Source organism: Urocitellus parryii, chromosome 2 (genome assembly GCF_045843805.1).
Source record: "Urocitellus parryii isolate mUroPar1 chromosome 2, mUroPar1.hap1, whole genome shotgun sequence".
Taxonomy (NCBI): Eukaryota; Metazoa; Chordata; class Mammalia; order Rodentia; family Sciuridae; genus Urocitellus; species Urocitellus parryii.
Genome location: NC_135532.1, coordinates 188,698,714 through 188,716,763, shown reverse-complemented (window position 1 = coordinate 188,716,763; position 18,050 = coordinate 188,698,714). Strand labels below are relative to the sequence as shown.

Here is an 18,050-nt window from a genome sequence, read left to right as displayed (position 1 = left end):
TATTAAAAAATTCAAATTAAACATGGTTGCCTGCAAATTCTTTTCAAGAAGTAAAAGCAAAACACATTTTGGTTGTTTTGCTGCTGGTCTCCTTGTGTATGTGCTTTACCAATAAGAGCACTACTCTAAGCATTTATTGTGCTACTTTAACATAACCAAACATGAGAAAAATTAAAAGTTCAAATTTTGACAAAGTGATTTTGGTAGCAGGCTTTTAAAAATGAAAAGAAAATTTAATATTAGCCACTCTGACCATTTGAATTAGGAACTTAAATTTTTAAGACACTTAAGATGTTTAGTATTTTCTTACTCACTTTGGTTTTTTCTGTTTTTAAATGAAGATATATGGTAAAAATGACCTCAAAGATAACTCCCTCTAAAAGTAACATAGGGCATCATTTGTCACTGCTTTGTAATAGAAACAAATTTTTATCAATATTTTTAACTTGAATGTTTTCAAACAACTAACAATTTTTAATAAAGCTCTGGTTCAAGTTTTCAGCTGTTAAATTTTTAAAAACTATAATTTGGATCTCTGATGGAGAGAACCTAGCTGGGCTACACTACTCTGACAACCGTATAGGACAGTGAGGTTCAGGAAGAGATCATTTTCTGAACATGGTTGACCTTTAACAGAACTGATTATTTCCTCACCCAAACAGCTATGCAGGATACTGCTAGATCTCCACTACAAAGTCTCACCAGATTTTCTAGACAATTGTTTACCATTCATGTTTAAAGACCTTATACCACCAGAGGCAAAGCAGATAAAAACGAAAGTAAGTAAACTTGTTTCTAGTCTAGTCTATTTACCTAAATAAACTCTTATAAAATTTTATGGAAAAATTAAAAGTGTAGAAAGCAATTTCTTTATTATTTATCTGTCAGCCAAAAAGTTACTACTAATTCTCCATAAAAAGAGGAAACTCAACCACGAAATATCTACCAGTTTAAATTAAAACATCAGTCCTGAAGTGACACCAAGACAAATTTAAGATGATGCTTAAAATGAAAGCTATGGTTCAAAAGTTTGTGTTTATAATAAGAGACTAAAATCTTGTCACTGCAAAATCTCCAATATTTTTTTGGCACTGACATTAAAAGAAAGATTTTAGTCTTTTGGTCACTAGAAGCTGCTAACTAAATACAAGCCTGAAAAAAGGGGGAGAAAAGAATGAGGAACTGAAGGGTACTTAGGTAAGTATTTCATATACAAATAAAACTGTTCAAAATAAACAGTCGTTTCTACTAGGGATCTGAAGATATAAGAACAGTTTCCCACCATCTCTTCCATTTTGAAGAGGATCCTCTAATCAGAAATAATTTCTTTAAGTTACTGTAAGTGGTGTTGCCTGGCAGCAGCTTCAATTTCCTAGGCTAGTCATCAATCCAAATAATTATGTAATCTCACAAGGAATAATCATACATGGCAACAGGGTTAAAAAAGCAGGGCTGTTCTTTCATGCACAAATATTTCAGGAGAAAAACCATCAATTTTAAAGATAACCATCAGACTTCAGGTATCCTAGCACACTCTTATACCTAAGTTTTGCTTTATACCATTGGTGACTAAAATTAATTAATAGTAAGTTTTGCAGTGAGGTTTTTTTTCTTTCTTTCTTTTTTGCCTGCAACTATATACACATTGCAAAACTATTCTGCATCACATGATTTTAAATGAAATAAATATAAAAATGAACCACACAATCAACACATAACTTTAATACTCCACATTATTATCTTGATCACAACGGTGGTAACCTCCTTGTCAACAATCTTGTGAGTTGAGGAGCTGATTCTCATTCTCATATCCATCAGGCAGATATGCTCTCCTCAGCTGGTCTGACTTAGGTATGGAGCCTCCATTCTTCACATGGCGAGACAGGAAAGCACGGACTGCTGGGTGATCAGCCTTCTCAAGGGGGATGTTGGCTTCCAGGCACATTTTCACAAAGTCCTGGATAACACTGACTTTCTCTGTTTGCGCAGTACTGTTGCACTGAAGAGATGCAGTTAGGGGCCTCTGCTTCTTTCTCACATTCTGCTCTTCAAATTCTGCCTTCCTCTTGGTATGGGTCTTTGACTTGAGGTGGTCACTGATTGCAGACTTGCGAACATGATTCAGAACCACATTGCAAGAAGTGCAGAAGAGTTTTCCTCCATCTTCGTGAAGCTCACCTCCAAACTCAGTGACACGATCCAGGGGTGTCACATACAAAGCAGTCTTAGAACGGTTTCGGGCAGGTGGTGCTGTTACTACAAATCGTTCCATTTTAATCCTGAATTAGGTTCTTTCAAGACAAAAAACAAGTACATGACAAAGTTTATTTTAGAAGTAACTGACAATAAAAGGCAAAGTATAAACATTTCAGTATAAACATTTTAAGATTAAAGACTTCATAAAACTTAATTCAAATTAAAAGACTCCATTAAATCTTAACTAAACATTCAATGTTACAGAAAGGCAAAACTAGAGAAAGTTACACTAACAACTAGGTTAATTCTTTGTTTATTAATGATATTTGAATAAATTAGAACTATGGAAGAACTCAAACTATCCCATATGTCTCTATCTTTCAGGAAAACCTAATCAAAGTAAACTTTGCGAGTACTAATTATGTTAATCTTATCCAATTTAGATATGTGTTCGAGTTTAAAAGAGCTTCTTGGGCTGGGGTTGTGGCTCAGTGGTAGAGCGCTTGCCTAGCATGTGTGAGGCACTGGGTTTGATCCCCAGAATCACATGAAAGAAAAAAAAAAAAAACCCAAATAAAGGCATAATGTCCATCTACAACTAAAAAAATATTTAAAAAAGTAAAAAAAAAAAAAAGAGCTTCTTTCCGGGACAAGTATAAAAAGTTGAACTTTGGGGCAAATTATTTTAGGAACTCAACCGTGTACAAAGTTTCTTCTAACATGTGGGCCATTAAATTGGTATAACTCTATATGAAGAGGGATGTACTCTCAAAAATTATTCAGAGAAGACCAAGTAAAAAATAAGAACGAATATAAACCAAATGTAGTTAACAGCAACAATGACACTAAATTTTAAAGTCAGTATATAGAGCTTGAAGTAAGTTATTTGCTAATGCGTGTATACAACTCCTAAGTTTTCTGAAAGATGATAATCCAAGATATGCAAAGTGCTCTATTTTCCATGCTTGGTTTCCTTTTGCCATTATGCCATGAACAACTGTATTAGATAATATTTATTTCACTATTAACTAATAATTTAGATAAAATCAAAGACTTAATATAGTGTCCAACAGGATAGATGATCATTCAAAAGTGGATGATGGAAAAAGTAAATGAAAGACTAGGGATGTAGCTCCATGGTAGAGCACCTGCCTAGCAGGAGTGAAGACCTGTGTTTAATTCTAAACACCAAAAAAGGAGGGGGGAAAACAAAGCAAATGAGCATCTTAACTATTTGTCCAAATAGTTACTCAATTTAGAAGCAACTTAATAATTTATCAACTTATCCTAATTATAAACTTTTATGACTATTGGACTAAATGTTAAAAACATAAATTACAGGCATTGGTGACCTGAGATAACCAATATACTTTAGTTGGTGAAAAATGATTAGCTAAGTCTTATTTTTTCCCTGTTTATAAAATATTAAAATAAATTTGAGAAAACTGAATCAGAACTCTGTTCTGTATAACAATGTTAAGAAAAAGATTCCCAAGTATATTCTGAAGAATTATGTTTTCTAAGAATAATCACAAACAATGTACTAGTACATTGTATTACTCCACAGTACAGAATTAATAGCTGAGTAACATGAATTTTCACTCCAAAGAACTTTAAACTGTCAGTGTGTTGGACATCTCTGGACACAATCCAGAGGACTTAACATTTTGCAGAAATTCTGAAAATTATGATAAAATCTAGGTTTTAATAGGCTTAAATTGTATTTTTTGCATTGAAAAGTTTTAGTGTACAGTGTTAGGTTATAGGTTTGTAATGGCAAAGAAGACAGATAAGATTCCTGCTCAGTATTTACTAAGTTATCATTACATGTTTATACCTTAAGTTAATGGTATGTATTTTACACTCCTATAACAAACTAATCCTGATTATGATCAATGTCTTTAAGGTAGTCATGAAAAACGTTAAATATCTGTACTCAGTTATGTTTTAAATTCTATTTTCTATGTGAAAAGTATTCTACCTTTAAATATTTGATTTCAAATTTTGAAACAATACCCAAACATGCAATTGTTTGCAGTATAAAGTGTTCAATCACTTGTGCTAAGGTGAAAGGCCTACACTTTCCAATGTCCTGGAACTTTTAAAAAGTCTGTTTCTGTTACTGCAGAGACAGCTATTCACCCAGCAGAGGATGCTCCAGTTGACAGACCCAAATAACAAATGTATTTAATAGAAGATAAGGATATTTTAAACAAACGATGAAGTTTAAAAAGTTGACAGTAGAAATTAGCGAACAAAAGAAAAACAGCAACTAATTTACTAGATCAAAATGAAGCTCATTAGAAGTTTTCAAGTTTAAATGTTTACCGGATTAGTTTCCAGTTTTTTTTCTTGATACTTAGTAGTGAAGGGTCTCCAGCGCAAAACCTGAGACACATCAAATCCTGGCACTTTCCGTTTATTCACACCCGGAGACGCCTTCAAATCAGTTTTTCAACAAGTGGTGGTGGGGAAATAGTTTCTGGGCTTGCACCCTATTTTCCCTGAGGTGCCGGGAAGTCATGCCTTTACTGTAAAACACGGAAAACAAATGGAAAAGAAAAATGGGGGAGGGGAAAGAAAGAAAGGTGGATAAAAATATGAAAAAGAAAATCAACGGCTACAACGCAGGCGTCTCTAAAACCTCTGTTTAGTTAATTCCACTCCACCAACTCGATCCTCACGTTTACCCCGACACTTCTCAGCCCCGTATCTTCTAGGTTTTCCGTCCCGCTCTACATCTCCTCGCGCTCCCCAGGCCCCTGGGTTCCGGCGGGGGTGGGGAGAGGCGGGGCGCGGGACGTTCCTGGCGTCTAGACTCAGTTCTCCCGCGCCGAGCTCAGCACACTGGCGCCCCACCGCGCCCACCCGCTAGCTGGGTAGGGCCATGTCTCAGCTGCCGGCTGTGGGCCCAGGAACTCGACAGCCGAGTTGGCGGCCGTCTCAGGGGAGGAGGCGGTAGTCGCCTGGCGGAGGCGGCCGCTGTCAGGCTTCCCGTCTCCTCCCTCTTCCTCCCGCCGACAACGGCACCCGGCCCCGCCCCCGGCTCCCGCTTCGGGACCCAAGGCCCCGGGCCCACAGCCCACACCAACGGCCGGGCCCACCCTTGGCCTCCCAAGCTTACGGTACCGTAAGATCCGGGCCGCTGTTAGGGGAAGTGGACGAGATCCGGCCGGAAAGTAAAGAGGAAGAAAAGGAGGTGCAAGGGGGTGAGGGAGGAGGAGGAGGAGGAGGAGGACCCGTCGCCGCCGACGCCGTTGCCCGCTCGAGCCCCGCGGCGGCCGCCGTGTCCCCCGCCGCGCCCCGTCCTCCTGCACCGCCTATGGCAGAGCCCGTAGGCGGTCCCCAGCAACCGCCGAGCAGCATTGACCAACAGACCACGGCTGTATCAAACAGACGGCTGACTTAACCAATAGTTGTGCAAGGGCGGGAATGAGTATGATTGGCGGTTATATTTCTCCAATGACAACTGGGGGCGTGGGTGGGCGGAGCCGGAAGTAGAGCCCATCCGAATGGCCCCTGTCCGGCAGGGGCGGAGGGAAGGGGGAGGGAACTAAAGGAGGAGGAGGTTAGCCGAGGCAGCTACAGCGGCGGCGGCGCAGGGGCTGGTACGCGCTGGGCGGCGAGAGCCTCATGGCGGAGGAAGAGAGCGACCAGGAGGCCGAGCGCCTCGGAGAAGAGCTCGTGGCCATTGTGGAGTCGCCGCCGGGCCCCATAGGGCTTAGAGCTGTGGGCGACGGCAGAGGTGGCGCTGGTGTCGGCAGCAGTGGCGGCGGCGACGGCGTCGGGATCAGCAGTCGGGATTATTGCCGACGCTTCTGTCAGGTGAGGCGCCCGTCGGCCGCCCGGACTTGTCACCCGGGTTCTGGGCCTCTCTGCGTCTCGTGGCCTTCTGGTCCACCAATCTGCGCTATGTTCGGTAATCGCTTCTGCAGTCCAGCAGGAGGGTGAGGGTGACCCCCCCTCCCCCGCCTGTACCTATCAGGCTCTGGGTGGGGGACGGGGAGAAGAGTGACTTGTGGGTTTACGGTTGTTGGGAAAGTGAGAGTTTTGGGGGTGAGAAGAGACTGGGGAGAAGGAGGGTCAGCTGGACGGAAAGCTCTGTTCTGACGTGCCTTCTCTGCCCCAAACAGACCCCTTCCTGCCCAAGGGTCCCGCCTTTCTTGTTTTCTACCCTGTTCCTTCTCACTTCATTGGAACCTCGGGTAACATTTTGTCTTCCCTCTCCGCCCTTTGCCTTCTGTGTACTCCTCTTTTATGGGGTTAGGAAGCATGTCATTTCTCTCTTGCCTCTCCTGTCACCGCCACCCCTCCCCCTCTGTTGGGGGTCTCCCTGTCATCCCTTTTCTAGATCCCGCTGGGTCAGTCATCCAGTTTGTTTTGGCTCTGACCCTCAGTGATTTAGTCCCCCCCCCCCACCCCCGGGGTGGGGGGCTTTAAGGGAGTATGATTGTCATCGTTCCTTTCCTTACCTCCCTCTCTTGACACACGCACTCTTTACTAATTAACTGCTCATGGAGAAAGTCGTTTTCCTTAAACTATTGCTCTAGTTACATCCCCATCCCCATCCCCATCGTCCTTTAAATTACGGTGTGTTTTGTTTAGCCTATAAAATTCAGTGTCCAAACAGTGACAGTAAATTATTTCCCTTTACTCAATTAGACTGCCATTAGGATTGGATGTAGGTTAGTATTTGACTGTTAAAATAATACATATATAGTACTAACCTACTTGTTCACAAGTTTGGATAATCTGTAGTCTTACCTACATACATTTATTATTTAAATGTTTTGTTCTCATTTAAAATACCGTTATTTTGCAAACTACTTTGCAAAAAATATTCCTTGTTCATCCTACTCCTTTTAAAATTTATATCTTGGATTTACAGGGTTCAAATCCTTGCTCCACCACTTCTTAGCTGTTTTGCCTTGTGTAAGTTTCTTAACCCCTCTGTGCTTCAGTTTCCTCCTATACAATTAGGGATAGTGGTTAAATGAGTAAATATGTAAGGGTTTGGATCAGATAATTTAATCTCTTTCTAGTAACGGGCATGAAATAAAGCTAACAAGTGGACATCATTTTTACTTACATTTGATTTTTATACCCCTCTAAACATTGAAAGAAAAAGGATGAAGTTGGCATATTCAGGTAAGTTTTTAATGCTTGAGTTTAAGTTGTCTTTTTTTTTTTTTTTTTTTGGCCTTTAGTGTAATTGATAATTTGAAGATTGAAATTGTCTTGGTATAAAGGGTGTGTCAAATTTTTTTGGCATTGTTCTGTGTTTAGTGATTTTCTTGAAAATGTATTTTTATTTTGATAATTGACAGTCACTGGATTTAGAAGTTCAGTGTCTTATTTTCAGAGCACTTGTTTTACCTCTAGAAACCATATTAATGGTATACTTTATCAGCAGGAATTTTAAACTTTTGAAAATTAGTGTATAGTTGATGTTGTTAATGTATTCAGGGGCAAAAAAGTTGCTCCAATTTTTTCTGTTTTGCTTTTTATGTCATTAAAAAGCAACTTGACCTTGTGTGCCTGTGTGTGTGTGTGTGTGTGTGTGTGTGAAGGCTGAAGATTGAACTTAGGGTTTGAGCTCTACCACTGAGCTACAGCACAGTTTTGCTCATATTATTGTTATTACTTACTTGATCAAATAACCCTTAATTGCTGAAGAATTTGAAACTGTAACAGAGTATTTTGGAGAACTTTTAACTACTCTTATTTTGTTTCTTGAAATCAATTTTAAGAACAAATGAACAAATTTAGCTTGTGAGAAACTGGCAGATCATTGACAGTAAAAATGTTAAGAACAAAGTTGACTATTTTATAAAATTCTACTATCTGCTGAATATCCTAGAAGATAAAACTAAGTGGGAAGAACCTAATGGGCTTTTGTTTGTACTGTTAAATTGTGAATGTTATAATGACATACTTTCATGTTAACAATTTTTATCTGAAATCGAACTACTTATTTTATAATACTCTAGATTACCAATAGAGTCTGTTCTTGAATTTCTGTTTTGGTTCTACCTTGCAGGTGAGTTTTGTGAAGTTATTTTTTTATATTCAGACTGGTAGATGGAATAAAAAGAATCACCTGTATTAAGTTGGATTTTGTCTACTGATTAATAAAGTTCTACTTTAGGACTTCTGTTTTATCAGTATGAAAACTAGATTATATAACCTAATTTCCTAAATTGTTTCTTTTTAAATTTCTACTATTTACTGAGAGTAATATTAAATAATATGTATTCATTAGAAAATGACTTAATCAGGGATAATCTTTAAAATGGATAACATGCACTTGGTAGGTGTCAGTTAACTCAATATATGAAATATACTCACAGCCCCATGGTATTGAGAAGAAAAGCTCCAATTTATCTTTCTCCTTTTAGAGGGAAATATGAATCAAAATGCTTGGCAGTTAGTTTTGTGGGTGAAGGGAGAGAGAAAGGAACATTTCTTTTGAAGATAGGTCCTGTGTCTGTCATCGTAATGAGAATTAAAACAGAAGATATCTGTAACATTGAACTAACTGCCCTATCACATACTTCCTTTTGCCTTTATGAGTAGATTCTAAACAAATGTTTACATAAAATAGGCTCTTAACTAATACTTAATTTGCTTCGATGATGAAAGGTAAGGGAAAGTAACTTTTTTTTAAAGACGTTTAACTCTTAGCCTTTAGTTGAAATTTAGGCCTGAACAAGTTAACTTGTGTAGGTTCCAGGGGCTGGGCAAGATGGGATTTGGACCTAGTCATCAGTATATACTGAAAAGCAGATTAAAATTACAGATAATCTTCAAATAATTATAAAGTGAAAAAAATTATTTTTGGCAAGTTGGTACAAAGGGAAGAAAAAAATGTTCCTGCAAGTACTCAAGGAATCATGGATAAAAAGTTTAAAAAGTATTGTTTCATTATGCCATAATGGGAAAAAGTATTTAAAGAAACAGATCATTATTGTTTCTCTGACTTATTAGGTGCTATGAACATTTCCTGAATTCCTGAAGGTTATAATAATTAAACTTATTTTGTTACCAGATATATTGAAAAATTGTAAACTAAACAAGTTAAGGTACTTTCTTCTTAGGTGGCAGAATGAATACAGTAAATAATAAATATTTCTGGAAACACATTTAAATGTTAATTAATGTGGACCTTAAATTTATTTTGTACTACAGTTGTCTTAATAGGCATCCCATGAGGATGTCATGAGTATAAAATGAGTCAGCGCACATAAAGTGCTTAGTACAATACTTAGTACATAAATAGGCTTAAATAGAAGCTATTAATATTTCTGTCATATGAAATCGACTGAGTTTAAAAGGGGCATTAGAGATAATCTAATATGAAGGTAGTTTATAGTTTGTATCCTACAATACACTTAAGAGAAAATTTAGAAATGTTACAATTCTTAAATTCTGTTCTATTTCTGTTTATAACCAGATGCTCCTGGTGAAACCAATGATTTGCAGAGCAACTACATTTTCTCTGTTAGAAATTTTGCATCTTGGGGGGGTAGGCATTTGATTGGTTGTCTACCTACCTATTTCCCTACCTACCTACCTACCTACCTGTCTATCTTTGGGTATTGGTGGTTGAACCCTGGGGGGGCTTTACCACAGCTACATCCCCAGCCCTTTCTATTTTTTATTTTGAGATAGGGTCTTGCTAAGCTGCTGAGGTTGGCTTTTAACTTGCTATTCTCCTGCCTCAGCCTCCCAAGTTGCTGAGATAGATTACAGATGTGCACCACTACATATGGTGAACCTTGAAATATTTTTAATTGTCATTATTGGCAGCAAGTAAGTAGAGGTCAGAGAATGTCCTATAATGCACAGAAGAGTTCCAACAAATAATAATTTGGTCTAAAATATTAATAATGCTTATGTGGAGAAATTCTGCTATACTTTTATTTTGAGACGCTTAGTGGATATTTTATATGTTTAATGCTCCATGTGGCAAAGGGTAATTAATGATTCTTTAAAAAAATTTTGATGAACTCTTGTAGGCACTGTAACACAGAAAAAATTTTATTATTTCTATAAAATAACTTGTGTGTCTCTTTAGAGGTATTAATTGGGGGGAAAACCTCTTAGTTTTTGTATAGAATTTACATAATACTTCTAGTTTGGAAGTAGTTTCTTAAGTTGTATAATAAGTTTTTACCAATTTTTGCTATTAATTGAAATTATCTTTTAATGTATCTTTAGTTTTATCCATGTACATTATTTAAAAAATACTAGGCCAAATATCAGGACTTGCATTTTTCTGCTAATAAAAATCTGACTTAAGTAGCTTAAACAAGGTAGGCATTTATTTCTTATGTAAAAAGTCTTACATAGTAAGTAGAGGGATGGTATTGTAGTCTTATCATTATTGTATTGTCATTTACACATATCAGTCATCCTTGCCTCCCTAGCCTGAGTTTGTCTCTTGACCCAAAATTGTTGCTAAAATTTAGGCCATCACGTATGACTTCCAAGTGGTAGGAATAGGCATCTCTGTGGGATAAACAAAAAAATCATTTGCCTCAAATCCTACTTATTGACTTTTTCCAGGTTGTTTAACTATCCCCATCTGAAAAGAATGGTAGGAAATTTTTTGTTCAAATTTTTGTGTTTTCCTGATTAGTGCATGTGTTATGATTTTGCTAGTAGGGAAGAAAGAAAATAAGAATAGGAATTATAGATATAACTAACTTTTCATGGTGGGAAGAGTCATAGTGTACAAAAACTAGCAGTCATGCTCTCTTTCCTTCTCTACTTCTTACTTTTCAAAGGCAATCCTTATAATTCTTAGTTCTTTTAGTATTTACCTCCATGTTTATAAATATATTTCTTTATTTAAAAAGGAGGGATTTAACCCAGAGGCACTTTACTATTGACCTACATTCCTAGTCTTTTCAATTTTTTATTTTTAGACAGGGTCTCAATTAAGTTGCTGAGGGCCTCTCCAAGTTATTGAGGCTGGCCTTCAATTTAGGATCTTCCCTGTCTCAGCTTCCTAAGTGGCTGGGATTACAGGTGTGCCCCACCATACCTGACTGTTTTTTCTTTAATTGTGCATTTGATCAGTAAACTTAATTGAGGAAGGTAGGGACTACATGACCATTTTGACTTTCAGGATATTCAGTATGTACACTTTGATTTTATCCTGTTTTCTCCATACTTCCTTTCTTTCAAACTTCCCTCTGCACTTCATTTCTTTCTCTCCAGAAAATTAATTTTCAGCCTCCCTAGAGAATTAGGAGGTAGTTTCCATTGTTTTGCTATGAAGGGAGTCTTGGGAACATTTTAAATTGATCTCTCTCTCTTTCATTTTGCTTTTATTTCCATTTTTAGAGGTATGTGGTGCCTCAAATTCCTGAGAGTTTTTGGGGTTCTGAGGCTCTTGAGGCACAAATCAATTCCTAAATTCTCTCCACTCATGGAAAGGGTTTCAGTTTCTTAGGTCTGTTTAGCCAGTTACCACCCATCCATCTAATTTCTAGCTACCCAAATATAGTCATCTCCTTTCTAATTCCTTTTGTCCTTGTGGATTTAGGTCTTTTAAAACAAAAATATTTTACTGTTATTTTAGTGGAGTTTGCAAGTGGGAACAGAAGTAAATGTGTGTTCAATCTGCCATACTTAACTAGAAGTCTCAAATTAGTTTTCTAGCTCAGTAAAGAATAATAGACACGAAAGATGATGAAAAGAAAAAATATTAAAAGTAACTACAGTGATTTATTACTTTTGCAAGAGTGTTCTTGACCTGTTCTGTATTCAGAGCTAGAAATAATTTCATTGCATCCATTTACTTTATGTATTCCTTTGGCAGAGTTATTTTATTTTTATTTCTAAATTGCAAAGTAAAATTTTTAGCTGTTTTTTTTAAAGTGATTTTTAAAAAATTGTTTTTAAAATTTGGCACATTTGGATACTTCCAGTTCATAAAAGGTGAATTTCATGGAAAACCATTAACTTTTTTACTAGGAAAAAAAATTTAAATGAATCTTAGATCATGATGACTATATTTGGGGAACTAAGTATTATTGTTTTTTAGTGCTTTTCAGGTTGAATTCTAACTGTTCACAGTGATATTATTTATAATAACAAATCATTGAAAAAAAATAATCTTAATGAGAAATGGTAGAAGAGCTTTACATATAATGGAATTCTGTGTTCCCCACCCCCAAAGACAAATAATATTTTTTCATATGGGAAATTTTTTATACAAGTTGAATATCCTTTATCTGAAATGCTTGTTACCAAAAGTATTTTGGATTTTGGAATTTTTTAGATTTTGGAATATTTGCATGTACATAATAAGATATCTTGGGGGGACCCAACACCCAATATAAACTTCATTCGTGTTTTATATATACTTCATATATGTAGACTGAAGGTAATTTTATTTGATATTTTTGGTGCATCTTGCATTTTTTATTTTGATCTGTCACCTGAGGTCAGATGTTGAATTTTTGACTTGTGGTACCATTTTGGCACTTAGAAAGTTTCAGGTTTTGGAGCTCTGGATTTTGAATTTTTGATTTAAGGATGTTCAACCTCTAGTTTGATTGAATGTCATTTTAATTTCTGCAAAGACAGGACACAGATGATTTAAGTTTTGTTAATAAAAAAGACTGAAAAACATTATGCCTAATTGTTAGCAGTGGGTGACTTCTTAGTGGTACATTTATTACTGAATTTTATTTTTCTTGCTTTAAAAATTTTTTTTCTTTGTGGTCCTAGGGATTGAATCCAGGGCCCTATATATCAACTACTTTACTACTGAGCTACATCCCTAGATCATTCTTTTTCTTATACCATATATTTTCTTAAACCTGTTTATTTCCTTAGATTTTTTTGATTAAACCTACTTCTGTTATAATCAAAGGAAAAATAAGGTATAAAATAATACTTTTTTCTTTTCCTGCTTCACAGATTATTTTCTACAATTCAGTTATTTTGAGTATGATGAAATTTTGTTATTTCCCTCAAATATGTGAACTGCCTTTTTTTTTTTAATTAAAGAATTGGTTAAGTGAACTTAATAAAGGTCATTTAGGTTGACTAATTAGATTCTAAACTTAAATAACTTATTTATACAAAAACTTGCATTAGATATATATCCACCATTCTAAATAACTATTCATTGCATTTCTTAAAAAAATCTGTTCCAGGCCAAGGGTGGGGGTACATGCCTGTATTCTCAGCCCTTTGAGAGACTAAGGCAAGAGGATCAAGATAGAGGCCTGCTTCAGCAGCTTAGTTAGACCATATCTCAAAATAAAAAATAGAACTGGGGAGGTAGCACAAGGGTAGGGTGCCCCTGGATTTAAAACCTGGTACTAAAAAACAAAACAAAACAAAAAACTCAAAACCCCTCAGGCTAAGGATGTAGCTCTGTGGTAAAGTGCTTGCCTAGTATGTATAAGGTCCTATCCCCAGTTTTAATTTTGTAGATAAAATGGTAGAAGAAAATATTTTAAGTGGAGTTTGTTACTTTTAAGATTTTTAATGATACCATCATTTTGTAGTTCTGCCAAAAAGAAGTAAGGCACCAGTTGTACTGTTAATGTTGGCACTGATTTTTTTTTCCTGCCAAAATGTGCTAAACTATACCTTAACAGTTACAAACAAGAAAGAACTTTAAATTCAAGAAATTTATGATAAAATATGTGTCTGGTGAAGTATTTGAAAGAATTTGATCATAAAAATCTGTTTGATTGAATGCCATTTTAATGTATATTAATATGTACTCCTCAGGATTTTAGGGCTAGTGAAGATACTGTAGCAACCTAAATATGATAGGAGAGTGATTTGTGTTCCTATTCCTAAAGTCTAGCACATTAAGACTCTATACCTTCAACTCTCAAAAGCAGCAGTGAATATGAAAATAACCCAGACTCTTTATCTGAGCAGTAATAAAATCATTGATGTGAGGGTTGAGGCTTGTCACTTATATAAGACTTTGGGGATACATAGTAGATATGCTAATGTGGATACTTGGACAAGTTGAGCTCTGCTGAGATTCTTTGGTTTAGTTTGAACATGTTGAATTTAAAGTACTTTTGCTTTGAACAAGGAGATTTTAAAGATAGTTGGACTTACAGAAATTATAGCTCATAAGGGAGGTTTGAGCTGTGTGATTGTTATCTGAAGCCAGATGTGTGAATGCACTCACAAGGGACAAAAACAATCAAGTAGGGAAATAAGAGGAATTAATACTGAAGCTTGAGGAACTCCAAAATTAAATGGCCTAGTAGGAGTGGATGAGGCTTCAAATGAAGTTTGAGAAGGATTGAAGAGATTAGAGAAAACCAGGGAACTATAGTTTCACTGAAGGCAAGGTGAGACAATGTATCAGGATAGAGTGAGTGGTAACCTGCATCAGAAGCTGTTGAGATTCAGTTATATTAACATGGAACCTTTCGAAACCCCAAGAAAGGACTTCGTGATAGGTTCACGAGTCATGCTGGAGTAGTTTGAGGAATGGGAGATGAAGAAATAGAGGCAGTATATATAATGTGTAAAGGAGAAGGAAGGATATGGGTAGTAATGAGAAGGATTGTGGATTGAATGGAAGAAATTTAAACTAAATAAATTGGGTTCGTTTAACACCTTTAGAAGGGCCATTTGAAAGGAGGAGAAGAAATAAGTGATAATAATAGAAAATTCCTGAAAGGAAGGAAGTGTTATATGTTTGAATGTGTTATATGTTTGAATGTACGTATGTCCATATATCATATATGATGAGCGCTCATGAAAAAATGGATCCAAATATTTTTTTTTATTCACGTGATTTAAATGGTTTAATTTAAATTGGGTAAATAACTGTTAAGAATTGTTTAATATGTAAACAAAAAAGGAGGTTAACAGATCTGTTTACTTTCACCTTTCCTTTTCATTATATTTAATAATTCTCTTCAAGATAATGTAAATTGTTAAGAAAATTGTTTTCTTTTAGTGCCTTCTGGAATGTTACACAATTTTTTCTTTAGCCATTATTGCCAGAATTCCTATCTTCATCCCAGTCCAATACTACATATGGTCCTTACCCGTATTCGGATGAGCTTAGGGACCGTGCCTGCCTTAGGTTGTCCAATACTACATATGGTCCTCAAGCACCCTTCACTGTTTGCTGGCAGCTGGAAGTTTGCTGGGGCCCCTTTGGCTGTGGCTCTCAACATCTCCCCCTCTCTGTTTAAACAACAAGCATGTGGCTTAGGGACCGTGCCTGCCTTAGGTTGTCCAGTACTACATATGGTCCTTACCCGTCTTCGGATGAGCTGACCTCAGGGCTTCAGCCTCCTGTCTTAGGTTGGTATCATTGTAATTGGATCTTACCCGTCATTGACTACCGGTCCAGTATACAGCCACACCTGTGGAGAGGTCTTTGTCATGACAAGCAGAAGGGAGGAAGATACTCCAAGCCAATTGATGGCTCTTGTTGGAAAAATTGTACCACCGATGACATCATCAGCAAAAATACCCCAGCACTACCACAAGTCGCTGCACCAACAGATAGTTCACAATGCATACAAGTGAGTTCACAATGCATACAAGTGACACATAGTCTAGGCAAGTTCTGCAAGCAGTTCAGTGATGGCTATTGCAGAAACTGTAGATTAGTGTTATCTTTGTCTTCACCGGCACTGGGATGAAGATAGGAATTCTGGCAATAATGGCTAAAGAAAAAATTATGTAACATTCCAGAAGGCACTGAAAGAAAACAATTTTCTTAACAATTTACATTGTTAAGAAAGTGCATTAGGTGCATTAGGTGGTTGGAGATTAAAGAGAATGGAGGTCTAAGATGATAATTTGAGAAGTAGATTGAACTGACCTCAGCACTATTAGAGTTTGGTAATTATGATTGTAGAGTGACCACTAGTTTGTACCTTTGTTTATCAGTGCTTACTAGGTGAAGACATGGAGAACATGACTCATTCATTCAGGGTTGAGTGATACTCTGCAATTAATTGGTTAGTTAACTTTGAGGAAAAAAAGAGAATAATTTTCTGGCCCCATTGTGGCCAAACAGCACAGAGAAGTGAAGGGAGAAAAGACAGAAGGAAAAGTCGTTATATGAGTAGATATTAGCAGACAGGTCAAAGCACTGCTGTGTGTACTGTGAAAATATGTATTTATATGTATGTATGTACTATCCCCAAAATATGTGTAGTCAGTTTATTAACATATTTCTACAATTAGAATTAAATGACGTTACCAGTATTTTTGCTACTCTAAAGTTTCAGTGTTCTAAATTCTTAAATTCTTACTACTGCTAATTGTCTGAGATGATTTTCTGTGTTTAAAATAGAATACTGTAGATTTGGTAATTTAAAAAGGAAAGAAACATTTCTCTCAGTTCTGGAGGCTAGGAGTCCAGTATTGATGGGCTGCTTTTGGTGTGGGCCTTCTTGCTGAGGTAAAACATGAGGAAAGCATTACATCGAAAGAGCAATGATGGGTGTATCCTTATGTTTTTCTCTTCTTATAAAAACTCCTAATTCCATAATGATTGTCTTATCCTTGTGATCTTATACTTCCCAAAAGCACTGTCTCCAAATACCATCAATACATGGGTTTGGGGATTAAGTTTTCAACATATGAAATTGTGGGGGAAATATTCAAACTATAGCACTGATGATTGATGTGTGTATATTATGTTTTTAATATCTGGAAATTACATTGGGATGTTTTGTATGTATACAAACATATAACTATAACTCATGGTTTCAGTGTTTTCTATGCCTTGGAAAGTATGAAAAGTACTTAGCCTTTTTTTTTTTTAATCTGCCACATACCCATGTGGAATATGACATTATTCTCACTTTACAGATCAGGAAACTAAGATAAGAAATTAAGTGGCTTGACTAAGTCATGTAGCTAGTATGTGATAATCAGACTGGAACCTAGCCAGTCTGCCAAGAATCAGCCTGTGTACTTCCCTAGTACAATACACATATACATTGTATTATACCTGGGAATATCTACTTGGTATGTATTATAGTATCTGCATATTATAGATATGCATCTATTTGATATTGTAGCATATTAATATTGATTGAGCTGAAGTAGTGGAATGGATATTGATTAAACAGTAAAAACGACCCATAGCAGCAAAAACTGAAGATGTTCATGAACATGAAAGAAAGATAAAAAAAAATTAAAGATATTAGAAGTTCCTGGCAGGAAGTGATTCTCAGTTCTTTGAATATTCCTCCTTAATCCATTTAAATGGGATATGCTTGGAAGCAGTGCCTTACTATAGCAGTTATTCTCTGATTAAAGCTCTGATTACAAACAATAGAAGTTATTTGTGTTTTGAATGCAGGAGGGTATGGGATACGTTTTAAATGTTTATAAATGATTAAATTTTTACTTTCCCATATTTTAGATTTAACATTGAGTAATCCTACAAAATCAAAATGGATAATACATTTTTGGATTTTATTTAATTTGTTCTATTACCATCCTTTGAAAAACTTCCCAGAGCTCTCCCAGATTATAGAATTAGTAAAGTTTAAAATTTGTATATTCCATGCTCATGAAGGTGTGGTTAAAAAATGCCTATCTCATTTTCAGTTGGGGGAGTAAAAAAAAAATCACAACCTTTGTCCTACAATTCATCACAGTATATTAGAAATCTGAATAATAATTTATACCTTTTGACATAATCATTCTTATCAAACTATATATTATATATTATGTTATATTAATGTATATTTTCTAATAGAACTTTATATTAGAAAATATAAATTTGGAAATAAAGCTTTTCATTATAAGATTAATTATAATTAATGAAATAATGAGTTAAAAATGGGAAAGCAACCAGAATCTTTAAAATAATTGAG

At 36.1% G+C, this 18,050-nt stretch overlaps 2 protein-coding genes across 3 annotated transcripts in view; one reads left to right on the top strand and one right to left on the bottom strand.

Annotated features, from left to right (window-relative positions):
- Positions 1-1,473: 1,473 nt before the first annotated feature.
- Cggbp1 (CGG triplet repeat binding protein 1) lies at positions 1,474-5,523 on the bottom strand. Of its 2 annotated transcripts, none has more exons than XM_026393999.2 (3): positions 5,321-5,523; positions 4,525-4,727; positions 1,474-2,291 (listed from the first exon to the last, which is right to left on the bottom strand). In XM_026393999.2, the coding sequence occupies exon 3, from the start codon at positions 2,270-2,272 to the stop codon at positions 1,769-1,771; it is 504 nt and encodes a 167-aa protein (XP_026249784.1). In that variant the 5' UTR covers positions 2,273-2,291; positions 4,525-4,727; positions 5,321-5,523; the 3' UTR covers positions 1,474-1,768. The 2 variants fall into 2 exon arrangements, with proteins under 2 accessions (XP_026249784.1, XP_026249783.1); XM_026393998.2 differs by having other exon boundaries at positions 5,326-5,523.
- A 227-nt stretch (positions 5,524-5,750) lies between these two features.
- Positions 5,751-18,050, top strand: part of Znf654 (zinc finger protein 654) — a 72,690-nt gene continuing 60,390 nt past the window's right edge. The window contains exon 1 of the mRNA XM_026393993.2: positions 5,751-6,021. Coding sequence (XP_026249778.1) covers positions 5,830-6,021 — 192 coding nt within the window. The 5' untranslated portion in view covers positions 5,751-5,829. The remainder of the gene's footprint in view (positions 6,022-18,050) is intronic.

Excerpts from the sequence above, each read along its gene's own strand:
- Cggbp1 (XM_026393999.2), bottom strand. The coding sequence starts at position 2,272 with ATGGAACGATTTGTAGTAACAGCACCACCTGCCCGAAACCGTTCTAAG.